The sequence below is a fragment of the Sturnus vulgaris genome, chromosome 9 (assembly GCF_052056855.1).
Source record: "Sturnus vulgaris isolate bStuVul1 chromosome 9, bStuVul1.hap1, whole genome shotgun sequence".
Lineage (NCBI taxonomy): Eukaryota > Metazoa > Chordata > Aves > Passeriformes > Sturnidae > Sturnus > Sturnus vulgaris.
Genome location: NC_142251.1, coordinates 12,530,097 through 12,545,214, shown reverse-complemented (window position 1 = coordinate 12,545,214; position 15,118 = coordinate 12,530,097). Strand labels below are relative to the sequence as shown.

The window sequence follows — 15,118 nt, the reverse complement described above, 5'->3', positions numbered from 1 at the left end:
TTTCCTGATCCAGCTGCAATTAGCATTCATGGCTGCTGGCCCAGAGACGCTCTGCAGGTCTCCTCAATTTAGCCACCAGTTAGGCTAATCACTATTTTCCTTTGTCCTTCAATAGTCACAGACCATTTGACATGCATTTGACATCTCATCCACCTCCCTAACACAATTCCTCCACTCCATCAAGTGTGGCTGTAATAAGGTTCTCTCCATGCAGTGGTAGGGAGGGTCTCAGCATTTCAGAGATGAAAAGTTAGCTGCATGTTTTTTTGGTTGTTTCTTATGGAGGCCAGGACAGGTTGCTCCTAAGGTCATCAGGGACATCAGGCAATAACTCTGACTAGTTCCCACTGTTAGAGAGGGTGAGGCAGGTATTAATGAACTCAATAAGCACACTGAACTGAAATGAGAATATTGAATACTGATAGAGAGTTTAAAGCCTCAAGCAGAAAGAAATATTAGCAGAAGGGTCCTCCCTGCAAATAAATAAAAAATATTCTCCTCCTTTGACTTAAGGGGAGATCAAATGAGACACAAAAAGGGTTAATGCACTGCCATAAAGCAGAAAGCAAGTCAGTAACAGAAACAAGGTATTACAGCAGAGGAGCCCATGAGTTCCAGCACAAGCCCTGCTCTAGACCCTCCAGCATTACCATTTATAAAGTGAAGTAGTCACTTGGAAATAGCTCCATAATGTCAAGTATATGAGAAAGCTAATACTCACTAGATGACTTCTAGCACCATCAATTTCTCTCCAAAAAGCATTCCTATTCACTGTTACAAAACAAATGGCCAGTGGAAACCACACAGAGCAATGAAACAGCAATGAGTGCAAGTGAAGGCAAAGCAATAACTAGAGAATGTAACATTGAACCACATCACTGAGGAGGTCAAAGACCAAGCAAAGTAAAATCTTAGAGGTATGAAGAGAAACAAGCAGGCATGGTGGAGAAAAGGGAGATAGACATATAGATACAGATACATAGATATATCTCTATATAGGTATGAAGACTGAGTTAAAAATTTTAGTTCAACATAGTCTTTTTCTTCCTTTTGCATATATCTACCAAATAATAAAGATTCAATTGAAGTCAATATTTTAGAGATATTGTGACACCTTCCCTTGTTAGATTTAAATTCCCCATTTAAATAAATAGTTTTAGAAAGCTATTGATTTTTCATGTGTTTGTAAGCTCTGTTCAAAATATTTTAGTATTGGACACTGTCTTGATGGTCAGCAGGTTACCTTCCACAGTCCCATGTCATTAAAGCTAGACAGAATGTGCTATTATTTTCCCCATCATATCTCACATTCAGGCACAGGAAGCAAACAGTTTTCAATAGCATTAAGTTCATTTATATCCTGCACATCATAAAGGATCGTAAAGGTTATAACCTGTCACAGCAGTGGGATTTATATAAATTTTCAAGAGCCAAAGAGAAATTCGAGTAAGTAATCACAGCTCAAAAAAAAAATAAAAAAAAGAGAAACCTTTGGTGATAGAGAGGTTGCATTCCCAAGACAAATCAACACAATATGGGCTCAACTCTCTCTATAGCAAAAATCAGAGTATAGTAATTAATTCTACTGTGGAGAGAATATATAGCATGTGTTTCAATTCAATCCTATCAAAATTTAATTAAAAATAATGGTTATTTTTAAGGCTCTTTTAACATAATTATTTAGTATACTACAGATGGCTACTTCAACATACTTTTAAACAAAATTTACAAGAAGTAAAAATCAAATAAATTTCAGGGGAAATTAGAGCTCTGTGATTAAAGTATAAACATGGAGAGCTGCCAGAGAATGCACTTTGCTAATATACCACATATTCATAATGACAGCCTACTGAAGTATATACATAATCATGAATAGAGCTTGTATCATAAGGTTTTTAGCTTATTTTAGCTGTAAGATAAACAGAAATTGCTTCAAATAGGCATCTTATTTATAAGATGAACCAGGTAATTAGAAAACTCTTTGTCCAACATGACTACACCATATATAGCAGAAAATGCAGAAGAGGCAGCATATGCTGTGATCTTGTTGAGGCAGCAGAGTGAGTTTGGGTGGCAGGAAAGGGAAACAGGTGGGGCTCCAAGTCCCTGTTTTTAAACCACCTTTGTGCCAAAGTTGGAAGGAAGATGTGTAGGAAAGGCAGAAGATTTTGTTTCACCACATCAGAAAGAGAGCTAAAGATCTGGCTGGCTGATTGTATCTTGTTTCTCATATATTTACATGTGATGTCACACTGTATTTTAAAACCTGGGAAAATAGGGGGTTTTTGATTGTTTTTTTGTTTTAAGCAGACATTTGAGCTCTTCTGTCCCCATGTTAGAGATGTGTGTAAGGCCACATTTTCTGAAACATCAGTGGGTCCAACATAGTGGAGTTGCTTGTCCCTTACCCCTGCAGTGAGTTTGGCTTATAGCACAGCTTCTCTCATCCAAAAAAATGCACTAATACATATTGGAAAATCTCCTTTTTATTTTTTCTCCCTTGTGTGGGATCAGAGAGAACAGATTCTTTCATACCATAGCTTTAGGCCTTCTTTGTGACTGTTTTTTCTTGTTAAAGCACCAGAGCTGGCTCTTGTAGCCTATTTTTACTGTGCCGTGTGATTCTGCAGACATTGACATGTGTCACCTGTGATGCAGCTACATTTGTCGGCTCTCTGTGCTCAACAGGGAGGAATCGATCCTTCGCTTTCATTAGGTGGCAGGAGTAGACTATTGGCATAAAAATACTAAAAAAATTGGAAAAGAAACCCCAGGGCTTTCTGCTTGGAGATCCAGCCTGCAGTTCAGTGGTCATTTGAATTATTGAATGGGATTAAAATAAAACTATTTCCCTTTTTGTCTCTTTACCCAGATGAGCCATCTGAAATGCAAGTTGATTTGTATTTTCTTTTATCCCTTCAGCTTGTTAGGGAGAATATTTTATTTCAGATTCCATTCTTCAAGGTTCTCCTATCACCCAGCGTGGAGCGTTGCTGTCATGTCCTTATCTAAAAAAAGAGAGAGATGGAAAAGAAAACAAAGCCCACAGGTGACACACGTTTTATTGAGGTGTTCCACATGAAGAGCAATTGTGTGCTTTACATTGCACACAGCACGGTGGGAGCCTTCAAGAGGAAGAGAGGGCTATCAAATGAATACAAATTCATCTTTCAAATAGGTTAGATTGGAATTGCTCAGGCTAGTACAGTGTGGACCGTATTAAAATAGAGACCATTTTGAGACCATCTTTCCATTCATTGTCACAGCAGCCACCTCCACTGGCAGACCACAAAAGCCCTGGGGCAAAGAGATCAGCTTCATCCTTGAGAAAGAGCACATGGGGAATTTTGAGACGCATGTTAGCTGATAAACTGCTAATAAGGTAGAGCTAGCACAGTGTTAATAGCTGAGGGAAATAGGTCTTGTCTCTCAAAACCGTTTCAGCGTTCAAGATGTTTCTCTGACCCAAAACAAAACTCACAGTTCACAGCACTGTAACAAGCTCCCTGAAGAATGTGGGGTATGAAGCCAGGGGTTCAGAATATTTTGCCATGAGAGCCTCAGTCTTATGCTGCACCTTCTATCACTTACCTGGGATCTTGCCTAATACACTTAGAGTTCACAACACTGGAAATGATGTACTGAACACATTTACATAAATAGGCTCTTAACATTCCTGCACAACTCTCTCAACCTCTTGCCAAGTCATGGCCAAGCCATTAGTACCACTGAATTTAAATCAAGCTGGAGACACTTACTTTCATGATTTCATGCTCCTTTCTCCAATTCTACTTTAATACAAATTGAACAGGAAACAGCATTCAGTAGACACCTGTCCCCAGGTTGATTTTTATGGCAGTATTTTTCCAAATATAATGTCAAAAGAAATTAGAACTAAGGCTAGTGTAGTGAATACACAGAAGATGAGTTTAAAAATATAAAATTCCAGGAGATCAAAATAGGAAACTCAAAAATTTAATCATGTAATCCACAGCCAGGCTTCTAAGTAAGTGTGCTCTTTTTCATGGAATTAGGGTAAGAAGATCCAACCAACCATAATGTTTTTAACCTATACACATGATTCTAAAAGCCTAACTGAACTATCTGCCCCTGAGATTGGTCTATGTATTTATTGACTCTTAGCAGTCCTTGAAAACACATCTAACAGGAAGGATGCTGTAAATATCTATAAAGCAATTTGTAAGGTATGATACTTGTTGTTGAGTGCAGGCTGCAAAGCATTATTCAGGTCTTTTCCTCAGTAGTGCTTTATCAATTTCCTCTAATGTTTATTCTGCAGGTCTAAGACATGTGCTGTTACACGAAATATTGGGGATTTGGCTACTAGTAAGACGACTCCAGTTCTTTCACCTGAAGCAGTGCCCAACATAATGAAGACGTCCTTCAATTCAGATTCTGCATCAGGCGAGACTCAAAACATTGGGGTAAATGATGTAGTGTCTGACTATTCTTTTTTGGGCTTCTAAACAGTAGGGAACCATTTCTTTTCTCTATGGGAAAGGGTACAATTCATCTCTGACCAATGCTGCTTCATTCAAAATAAGTCAGGTTCAATCTAATAACACAAATAGCTTTATAGTAACATTATTTTAAAATCTGGATTATAATACATCAAACTTGCAACACTTTTTCTAAAGCAAAAGCATTTTCTTTGGTAATTAATTTTGCACTGCCATCTACAGGCCCACAATCTTTAAAATTTTTTGCAACCATTATGCAAGCATCACATTCCTGGGGCAGTCACAAATGTTCCACAAGATGCTCCACTGCTCAACTTATAGAGCTGAATTTAATGCTTATAATCATCCTGATGGAGCAAAGTTTGTGTCATGACTCCCTGAGCCAGGTTTCCGTAAAATCAGGATAGGCTTTCTAAGATGGGCAGTGAAGGCATCACTGTGAGAATTCATTCAGTGAAAGACTGACAGAGGCAAGGAATACACTGTCCTGTTCTGGTTTCATTGTTATCCTGCAACTCTGAAGGGTTTTCAGATAAAATAAGAGATGAACAGAGGACAGGAACAGCACTTTCCTATGGAGAAGTCAATAGACAAACGTGCTATCAGTGAGAGCAGTTTCCAATATCCTGGAACATGCTTTCTTCTGCTTTGTGCCTCTGTGCTGCCCTTCCTGAAAACTTGGCACTCCATAGTTATTCTTAAATGAACAGCAACTGAAAAGTGGCAGTGGGTGGAGCATTTCCCAGTATCACTAGAAATTCCAGGTTTTTTTGGTAGGGTTCATGCAAGGCTGGAATCTTGTGAGACATGATAAACTACATAAAAAAAACTAATTGCAAATTATATGAATTATATGTGAAACGAAAGCTTGTGATTATTGTGTCTTTAGGTATTTGCTTCATTGCTTCAGGAAATCATAGTTTTCATTTCATGGATTTGATTCCAATTTTAATTAATTTTTTCTTCTGCAAGCATTGCTTATTACATGTAAATTACATAGTTTTTAGTGGAAATTTCCAATACTTGGTATGTTTTGAACATTTAATTGATATAGTGTCACATTCATTTCAGACCTCATCTGAGTCAGAATTTTTGTGGACATAGTTGAAAGTTCTGCTGTCTGACACATCAAAAATCAAAGGAAAAAACTCCAGTCAGTTAAAGGCACACTCTGTTTTATCAAGAATCTGTTAACACTCTAAAATTCCAAGAAAACAAAATTAAATATTCAGAATTAATTTGTGATATAATTTCCCATTCTTATAACCTGAAGCTCTTTTTACAGTAGGTAGTCTAATCAACACACTCAGATGTTAATTTTGTCCAGTTTAAAACCAAGTTGTCCTATGTTGCAGTCTTGCTATCTCAAAAAAACTGGTTAATTCTCCCTGCAGAGTACAGGTAACTGTTACCATAGCATGATGCATAGCATGCAGGTATTCCTCTCACTGTTGTCTGAGGTAACTTGAGGTGTGTTCTATCCAATAGGATAGACAGTCTGCAGAGGATGTTTCATCTGGAAATCCCTTTTCTTCTGGACACTCTTCTTCCCAAAAAGAGCCATTTGTGCAGTCCATATGCTTCAATGCAAGTACGTTTGGAGCTCAAGTATGCATTGAGAAGAAAAGCGTGCATGCAGCATTTATCAAAAACCTGCCTCTTTATTACCTAGTTGGAGAGCATGCCCTGAGAATGAGCTTCAAGCCAGGTAAATACAAGTGGACACAAAAAAGAAAATAGTGGGTGAAGGTATATACACACACATATAGATAAATAGATACAGATGTCTATGTACATATATATTTTTTGCATCCTAAGTACCACTAAATCTATAATTAGACGTACCAGGCCTGCCAGTACTGGCAACAGACTATGCTCACAGCAGGAATCCATTTCCACCCCACTCGCCTGAGCAGCAATTTCCCAGCTCTCACAGCAATGTCACTCAGCATGGCCAGCGTCAAGCAGAGCTGATCTGTGCCTGCTGAGTGTGTCTGATGCATCCTGAATCATTGGATTTGGGATGCAAGCACGAAGCAATTGGACATGGGCAACAGATCTGATGCAGTGTCCTGTAGCTACATTCTAAAACCCAGACTCTAAAAGGGAATTATGGATTAACCCTGCCAGGATCTAGTCCTTAATGTCTTAATCCATGATCATAAGAAATAAAAGCACAGCAGGCCACTGAATCTAGGTCTCCTAAGTATCAAACTAATGGCCTAACCATTGGGCCATTCTTTAGTGTTCAAGAGTTGAGCCTCAATTCCTGCCTGACGTTTAATTCACTAACCCGTGGTTTATGTCTTTAAGCAATCCAATTCACTTGACTTAAATCTGCTGATCATTTTGTTTATTGACTTGAAAAGAATCCAGTATCCTGATAATATTTTAAAATTTGGTTGCCATTATGTGCTTTAGCTATTAGAGAAAATTTTTAACCAAGTTGCTAGATACCAATAATAATCATTGAATCATTTTATATTTGAGAAAAAATGGCTAAATAAATTATGGTAAAATTGGCTAATTCTCTCATTCAGTTGCTAATAGTAACAGTAATACTAATTGTCATGCAATTTCAGTTTACACCGAGGCACCTATTGAAAAAATACAAGTCACAATTCAAGCAGGAGACCAAGCTCCTACAAAAATGGTACGTCTAGTAACATTTGAAGATCCAGAGGCACAAGCATCTTCTAGAAAAGAAGCAATTAAAAAAGTGAAGAAAATCCTCTCTGACACTGATGACCAGGTACTGCTGCAAAATTCCACTTCTAGATTTGTGGAAGACATTACACAAAGCTTATTTTTATTCCTTCTACTAAGTATCTTCTTTTGTTTAGATATTATGCCAAAGTGGAAAATAAAGACAGACTTTTGGGTACACAAGTCTTTTGGCAGGTCTTTTGTTTGCACTTATCCTTCTGCAAGGGAAAGACATTAGAAAGAGCAGGTTGGTTTCGTATGCTTTTCTGAAAATCTCTTGTAAGAGATAAAATAGCTGTTGTGTTGCCAAAAAGTAGTCTGTTATTTACAGCTATTGCAACTGCAGCAAAATGCTCTGACACCAACTACACAACCTGCCCTGAGACAGTGACAGCTACAGCATTGTCATTACTGATACCAGTTACATGTCACTGTGTGGTCAACAGCTGCTGCACACGCTCCTTATCACCAAAGTGTTTGGGTTATTGTTCTGCTTATGTGGAGGTTTAACACATTATTATGAAATTGCCTTTGAGTGATTGTGATGTGTTGCAAGAATGTTATCAAGCACACACCTTGTCTTCTCAGGCAGCAGAGATTCAGAGGTTACTTATGTTTTTACTTGTGTCGTTCTGATTTTATTTATGTTGTTCTGCAGAAACACAGAAAAATAATTTTTTTCCAATGTTACCCTTGACTAGGGGACAAGAAAACATAGGAGCTCATCGTCCAGTGCCAGCAGCTCTGAGAGTACAACGAGCAGCCCCTCCAGCAGCGACTCTGATGGCAGAGCATCACAGGAAGGCACCCAGATAAATCTGAAAACAAGGCAGTCCAAAGCCAAAGAAAAGAAGTTCTACCCCTTTGGGGACAGTGGTGGTAGCAGCAGCAGCAAAAGCAGTAGTAGCAGCAGTGGCAGTAGTAGTGGTAGTAGTAGTAGCAGCAGCAGTGGCAGTAGTAGTAGTAGCAGCAGTAGTAGCAGCAAAAGCAGCAGTAGTAGCAGCGAGAGCAGCAGTAGTAGCAGCGAGAGCAGCAGTAGTAGCAGCGAGAGCAGCAGTAGTAGCAGTAAGAGCAGCAGTAGTAGCAGCAAAAGCAGCAGTAGTAGCAGCAAAAGCAGCAGTAGTAGCAGCGAGAGCAGCAGTAGTAGCAGTAAGAACAGCAGTAGTAGCAGCAAGAGCAGCAGTAGCAGCAGCAAGAGCAGCAGTAGTGGCAGTAAGAGCAGCAGCAGTAGTAGTAAGAGCAATAGTAGCAGTAGCAAAAGCAGTAGTAGTAAGAGTAGCAGCAGCAAGGACAGCAGCAGCAGCAGCAGTGGGAGCAGCAGAAGCAGGAGTAGCAGCAGCAAAGACAGTACCAGAAGCAGCACAGGTAGCAGCAGCAGTAGCAAAGCATCTGGTATAAAACATAAGGCAAAGAAGCAGTCCAAGACCACATCATTTGCACTTGCCAGTGCTGCTGAAGGAGAGAGAAGTGTGGGTGAGCAGAAGCCCAAAACACAGAGTAGCAGCAGCAGTGAAAGCAGAGGCGCTTCCCATTGGCACAGCAAATCTGACAGACGAGCTGAGACCAGCCACGGCAAGTCCCAAGTGAACAGTGGCAGTAGTCACGACATTTCCACAGAATGGGTAAAATGTCTAACACTTTGACTTCTGCTGGGAGGTGGTCTTGACTGAACTGTAGGTAATAACTTCTTTTGGAATTTTACAGGAATCTCACCTTCCAAAATTATACAGTTTCCGCTTCAAGTCTGCTCACGTCCATTGGGTAGGTGCCTAATTCAAGTGCACATTGCCATGGTAGCTGCAGCTGATGTGATCTAGCCTGTTACTGAAGGGCTTTGTTTGGGCCATTTCCCTTGACTATTCCACAATGCCCAATATTAATATTGATGATGAAAAAAAAGCAGATTTGTTACTAATATGTTATTACACTGCATCTTTTTGGTGTTGCAGCACTTGTAATTCTCAAATTTGGGTCAAGACACATAAATGCAATCAAATCTAGGTTAACAGACACCATGGAGGAATGACAAAACAGTGGAACCTTCCAATGGGATCGGTTCTGTTCACAGTTCTTAGGCAACCATGGCAAAATCATTACACTGATTTTTTCAGAAACCTGTTTCAGTACACATTATGGCACAAAGGTATTTTTAGCATATATTAGAAGGGTGATAATGGAGTGGCTTTTGTAGGTGTTACCTGTACAGCTATTAGATATATCCTGCATGTGTAAAAGGAAGATGATTTATACTGTTATTCAGAAAATTGTATTATCTTTATTTTCCTGGATATGGATGTATTTGACTACTTATGAAATGCCACTTTTCATTTTCCTTAGCATTAGACCCAAACAGTGTGATGTTGTCATTTGCAATCAGTGTCTACGCAGTCTATCTTTCAGCAGAGGATAAAACTAAAGGTTATCTCATAGATTGTTTTAACCTATTTTTATTTCATAGCATCCAGATCATAAAGGATCAAGCAGCTCATCATCATCTTCCTCTGAGTCGGGAAGCAGCCACAGAAACAGCAGCAGCAGCAGCAGCAGCAGCAGCCACGACCATGGAGAAAATCCTGCCCACAACTCAAGGAGGAGCAAAAAAGTCAGCATCCACCACCAGCAGCACAGCCATGGCTCCAGCCTGACACGTGAGGTACAGCCCTGTGTGTGTGCCCAGATAGCCAGGCTTGGCTGGCTGCTGAGCAGCAGCTGCAGATGTGGTGGCATTAACCAGCTCAGGGGCTAGGCTCGGAGGGGCACTAAAAGTCAAGTCCGTAAATTGAAAGTCAAAGTTCATTGAAATATTTCCCCCCACCAAAAAAAACTCAACTTTTTTTTTTTCAAATCCCTTTGTGTTCAGGCTTTTGTTTGCCTGTTTCCTTTCCTTCATTTCTGAAGGTATTTGCAGTATGTGGAAGCCTGGATTTGGAAATTATACACATTGAAGGGAATGCAACTGTGAGTTAAAGAGGAAAGAATTTTCTTTTCCCTGTGAAAGCCCAGAATACAAAATCAGTTGCTTTAGGTAAAAATGAGGAAGAAATAAATAAGTCTGCTTAATTATTTTTAAATGTGGACTGGAGGTCACGAGCGCATGCAGAGTATAACTAAAATCAGACTTTCCATGGACATTACTGATTGGTAAATGTGAAGGCCCATTAAGCACAGATTGTCTTTACCTTTATTATGCACTTAGTATTCTATAATTGTACTGCATAAAGGTATCTACATAATAATAGGACAAATAGCTCTGCAAATGCAGACAATGTCTAGGGGAATTCTATTACTAAGCAGGATTTCAAAACATTTGATTGGCTTGAATGAACTGTAGTATAGTAAAATAAGCTGTGAATGTGTATACTACTCTGAATGTCTCTAGTACACATTGTAGGCAGCTATTTGAAACATTAAAATAATGAAAAAATTCTTGCTGTATGCATAAAGATAGCTTGGAAGCGCCTTGGATCCCTCATCAAAATGATCACGTTTTTGACTAATTAAGCTTCCAACTAAATCCACCCTTAACTACTGTGGCTATAGAAATATGTACTGCAAACTAAACCGGTGAAGGACGAGGGCTGCTGCCTGCTATCAGCACACATTACCTGGACTGCAGGATCTCAGAGAATACACAGAAATACTTAAGCACAGATGGTTGGGGGCTCTTTTTCAGCGCAACTTCCTGGGAGACGTAATTCCACCTGGCATTACGGTTGTGGCACAGGCAGTAAGGAGTGACAACAGAAATCAAGGTTATCAAGCTACAGCATATGTTCGTTCTGATGCTGCCAAAGTTGATGTGCAACTGGTTGTGGTTCAGCTGGCTGAAACCAATTGGAAAGCGTGTGCTGATGCTGTGATACTGCCTCTGAAAGCACAGGTAAGTGCACAGAGACACACCAACAAAGCCCAGAGTAGGCACAGAGAACCTGCTGATTAGAAGAATTCAACAGGAAAGGAATACTTATTTTTAAATGTTTCATAAAGTTGGGGAAATTTCAGGAAATGTTTCACCATTCTTATGAATTAAAAATAGATAATAGTAAAAAAACCAAAGACCCACACACTTCAAAATCTGGCAAAAAAAATTTATTTTCAAGATAAAATATAACCAGTAGAAGCATAAAAATATTTGGAAAATTGATTGCTTCATCACCATTTATTATTTTAATATTATTTTTATATTTTAATATTTTTAATAATTTTTTCTACTATGAGTTTTCTTGTCTGGGAATCTGCCTGTTTTTCTGTATATAATTTATTGACCCCAAGATTAGCTCAGTTGGTTTGTAGCATGGTGTTGGTAGCACTAAGGATGTGGATTTGATCCCAGTATGGGCCATTCACTTCTGAGTTTGAACTCTTTCTGGATGGAATTGGATGATCCTTCTTAGCCCCTTCCAAGTCAGACTGTTCTGTGATTTCAAAAGACTCATCACTCAAATATAATTACATTGTTGTACTTCTTAGATTTTATATTAAAAGATGGAAAATTGGGTAACAGGTGGATGCCAAAGAGAGCATCCTAAATGAAGGAACAGGTCCTTTCTTCTTTTGCAAATCCCTGTGCTATGCTTCCTATGAGCTTTTTAGAGCAAGAGATGTTTGTGCAACAATTTATAAACCTCAGCTTTTTGCAGCATGATATTCAGTATTGAAGAAAGGGAGGGGTGGGTTCAAATCAGGAGGTCTTGGGGAAGGAAAAGAGAAATTACAGTGCAGTCCTCTTCTAGGAAAAAAATACATATTGATTAAGAAGTTACCACATCTAAGGAAATCTCACCACTTTTTAGTGGCTGCTTTGAGAAAGGATATGTAGCTCTGCATAGACCAGAAAACTTTTCCAACTATGCCTCGGATTTTGCATGAAGAAGCCAAAATTTCTCTGTTTAAAGTTTGGAAATATGAAGAATCAATGCACAACTTGGTGAAAGAAAATGTTTTATTTTGAAACGGTCAAGGTTCATTCTGAGATTCTTTTCTGAATTTTGGGTGACTGTTTCCCTGTTTACAAAGGCCAGGCTGAGATGGGGCAAGGAGTGCCAGGATTACAAGATAGCAGCAGTGGCTACCACAGGACAACTGGCAAGGAAGCCAGCTGCACAGCTGAAGGTGCAATGGGGAAAGCTTCCATCCTGGATAAAAAAGACAAGCACAGAGTATGTAATTCATTATTTCCAAAGTTTTTATTTGACTTTTTTACCCTACTTGGCTTTTGAAAAAAATAGAATTGGAAGAATTGGGTGAAATTTTTCAACCCAAACTGTCCAGGCAGTGCTTGGTTGGAAACCACAAGTTCAGTGGTACACAAGTATTTTATGAATGTGTTCTATATTTTCCACGTTTCATATTAAATGATAGCCTCGAAATATTTAAAAAGTATGCTTGATTTCATTTTCAATATTAAATTATTTGCTATTTCAGTTCAAAATTCCTTTTGGTTTTAAACTTTTCTTCTTTTCAGTCTCAAAATATAACCATTTTAAATAGGCAAAATAAAACCAGTGTGTTTCTTCTGATAAAATCAACCATTTAATTTGACCGAAATTATTATTTCCTTGACTTTTTAGTTCTTTCATTTCTTCCTGATTTTTTTTTGATCTGCCACTATTCCTCACTGTCCCATGTGTGCTTCTGTTCATGCACCTGACTTTGTCACACTTTGTTTATCTCTAGATTCATGCAATACATTCCTGGTGCAGCACTCGTGTTGGGCTTCTCAGAAGTACATCAGAGAAATCCATCTCATGAATTTATAGTAAGAGCAGCTGCAACATCTCCACGAACAATTGATACAGTAATTAAAGCTCCTGAGGTACAGTTAAATTTGTATTTTGCTTTTCCTTACCTTGAATGATTTTCAGCTTGAAATTTTTTGACACTCAGTGTTAAAAAGACAAAAAGCAAAACATTGCCTTTTAGAGAAGCTGCTATATACCTGACTATGTTATATATATATATATATATAAATAACAGTTCTCTTGATTTTGTGCTGCTTTGGCCCAGCACAGTAGTAAGCTGAAGATCAGACTCTGTAGTCAAATAATTTATTTGCATTCTGAGAACAGTGATGAGGCCAAATTGTCTAAAGTATGACTGCTCTGCACTCACACCTTTATGCATTTTTACCCAGTGTGACTAGTTCTTGCATGAGAGTCTCAGAGCAGAAAGGGGGGCCTTGGGGACACTTTGCACTCTACTCCAGCCCCACATCTGCAGTATGCTTGATGTGGCAGCTCTGAGCAAGCCACAAATACAAACTGGGCCAAACTGGAGCATTCAGCCACCCTCTCAGAGCAACCTGCACAGGCACTAATTAATTGGTCCCTGTCCACCAAATCCCTATACACCTCTTTGAAAAAATTCTCCTTTGGATCTCTGGTAAATTAGTAGCACCTAGCTATTCTTACACAGAAATCTGTGTGTCTTTAACCCTCCATAGTGCTTCAGTACTGCAGGATCTTTAACACGTGACAATGAAGAAGTTGGCACATTAGGCATTCTTTTGATTCTCTTGGCAAATATAATTTGTAGCTACATATATAATTAGTGAAAGATCTTACCCCAACGCTGAACATGCTGGTTTTCAGCCCTTAATGGATGATATTCATTTTTCCAAACACATCCATCATCTCAGTTACTGAACTCTTATTTTTTAAGAAGTCACTCAATTATCTCTTAAACTCATCTTTATCAGTTATTTTTCAATGTTCTTACAATTTCTCAAAAAGCCAAGTATGACTAGAAGAGATGATAATGACTCCTCACAAAAGCTGAAGGTTAGGGTGCATTCTGCAGAGACTAACACAACTTCAATTGTAGAAATGCATCTTCAAGGGATTTTTTCTCCAAGATAAGAGTGGGGTTTTTTGCAGTCATATCTTGAGCATATGGTTCAATTTATCTTAATGTATTTTCATTTCTGCTTTTTCAGGTAACACTTTATTGTCAGGGATTCCGATTGCCATTCACTCTGCCCTCAGGCCCATCTCCAGCTTACGAGACTCGAGATATCACTGCCTGGAATTTATTTCCTGAAATAGCTTCACAAATAGCACAAGAAGATCAATGTAAATGTTACTTATATGTTTGTCTCATGAATAAGCAATGTGTGTAGATCCATACTCTGCCATGACTGGACCTTGCCTTTCCTTCTAATGGTCTTAAAGGGAAGCATAGCATCTGCAGCCCTGCTTCCAGCAGTTCGTGTTCGGCAGGGGAATGAAAAGGCTTCAAACTGCTGTAAACATTCAGAGTTCGGGAATCACTCCTATCTTTAAGGAATAGAGATTGTATTTTGCCCCTCCTGAGAAGGTGCCAACTCTGCATTGAGTGGCATCAGGTGATGGGCACAAGACAGTCCATGTATTTTCTGTCAAATTTATTTTATTCAAAAAGGAGCCACGTGAGTCTCTACCTGGTTGGTGCCTAGCACTCCTGTGGGAAATGGGGAGTTTTTATCACAGTTTGTTATGGCGTCCAGTTTCTCAAGAATTTTGTATATTTTAGACCCTGTTAGCTTGAGTTTTGTGTTTGTCATGTAATCAAAATCAATACTAGTATAGTGTAGAGCAGGTAGTTATTTTGTAGTGTTCTCATGTTCTTACAGACTCTGGCTTCTGCCAAGGAGGTGAAGGTTTCTTGCTATTTGCTGGGTAGTTCAGTCTCATAGAGGTGTCTTTCAGTACTTCACAGGAACACATGCAGTGGTCATATCTTTTATGGTTTTATTTTGCAGCCACGTGTGAAATCAGGGAGAGAGATTTCAAAACATTTGATCGTGTGAGCCATTCGTATTCTTTCAATAAAAGCTGCAGCCTGGTGGTGGTTCAAGACTGTACTGAACACCCAAAATTCATCATTTCTACACGAAAGGTTGATTCTCAATCTTTCTCAAGAGTGGTTCACATAAATACAACATCAGTGTAAGT

The 15,118-nt window shown here is 38.9% G+C and overlaps 1 protein-coding gene and 1 long non-coding RNA gene across 2 annotated transcripts in view; one reads left to right on the top strand and one right to left on the bottom strand.

Annotated features, from left to right (window-relative positions):
• The window catches only part of LOC148222812 (uncharacterized), a 98,123-nt gene that overhangs the window by 38,182 nt on the left and 44,823 nt on the right, over positions 1–15,118 (bottom strand). The gene's annotated exons all lie outside the window — the stretch shown is intronic.
• LOC106850672 (vitellogenin-1-like) overlaps positions 1–15,118 on the top strand; it is a 42,977-nt gene that overhangs the window by 21,834 nt on the left and 6,025 nt on the right. Inside the window, exons 20-31 of the mRNA XM_088169542.1 lie at positions 4,301–4,445; positions 5,970–6,189; positions 7,064–7,233; positions 7,889–8,420; positions 8,553–8,809; positions 8,892–8,948; positions 9,646–9,840; positions 10,861–11,067; positions 12,204–12,346; positions 12,864–13,002; positions 14,122–14,257; positions 14,926–15,112. Of these exons, the coding sequence (XP_088025668.1) occupies positions 4,301–4,445; positions 5,970–6,189; positions 7,064–7,233; positions 7,889–8,420; positions 8,553–8,809; positions 8,892–8,948; positions 9,646–9,840; positions 10,861–11,067; positions 12,204–12,346; positions 12,864–13,002; positions 14,122–14,257; positions 14,926–15,112 (2,388 nt within the window). The remainder of the gene's footprint in view (positions 1–4,300; positions 4,446–5,969; positions 6,190–7,063; positions 7,234–7,888; positions 8,421–8,552; positions 8,810–8,891; positions 8,949–9,645; positions 9,841–10,860; positions 11,068–12,203; positions 12,347–12,863; positions 13,003–14,121; positions 14,258–14,925; positions 15,113–15,118) is intronic.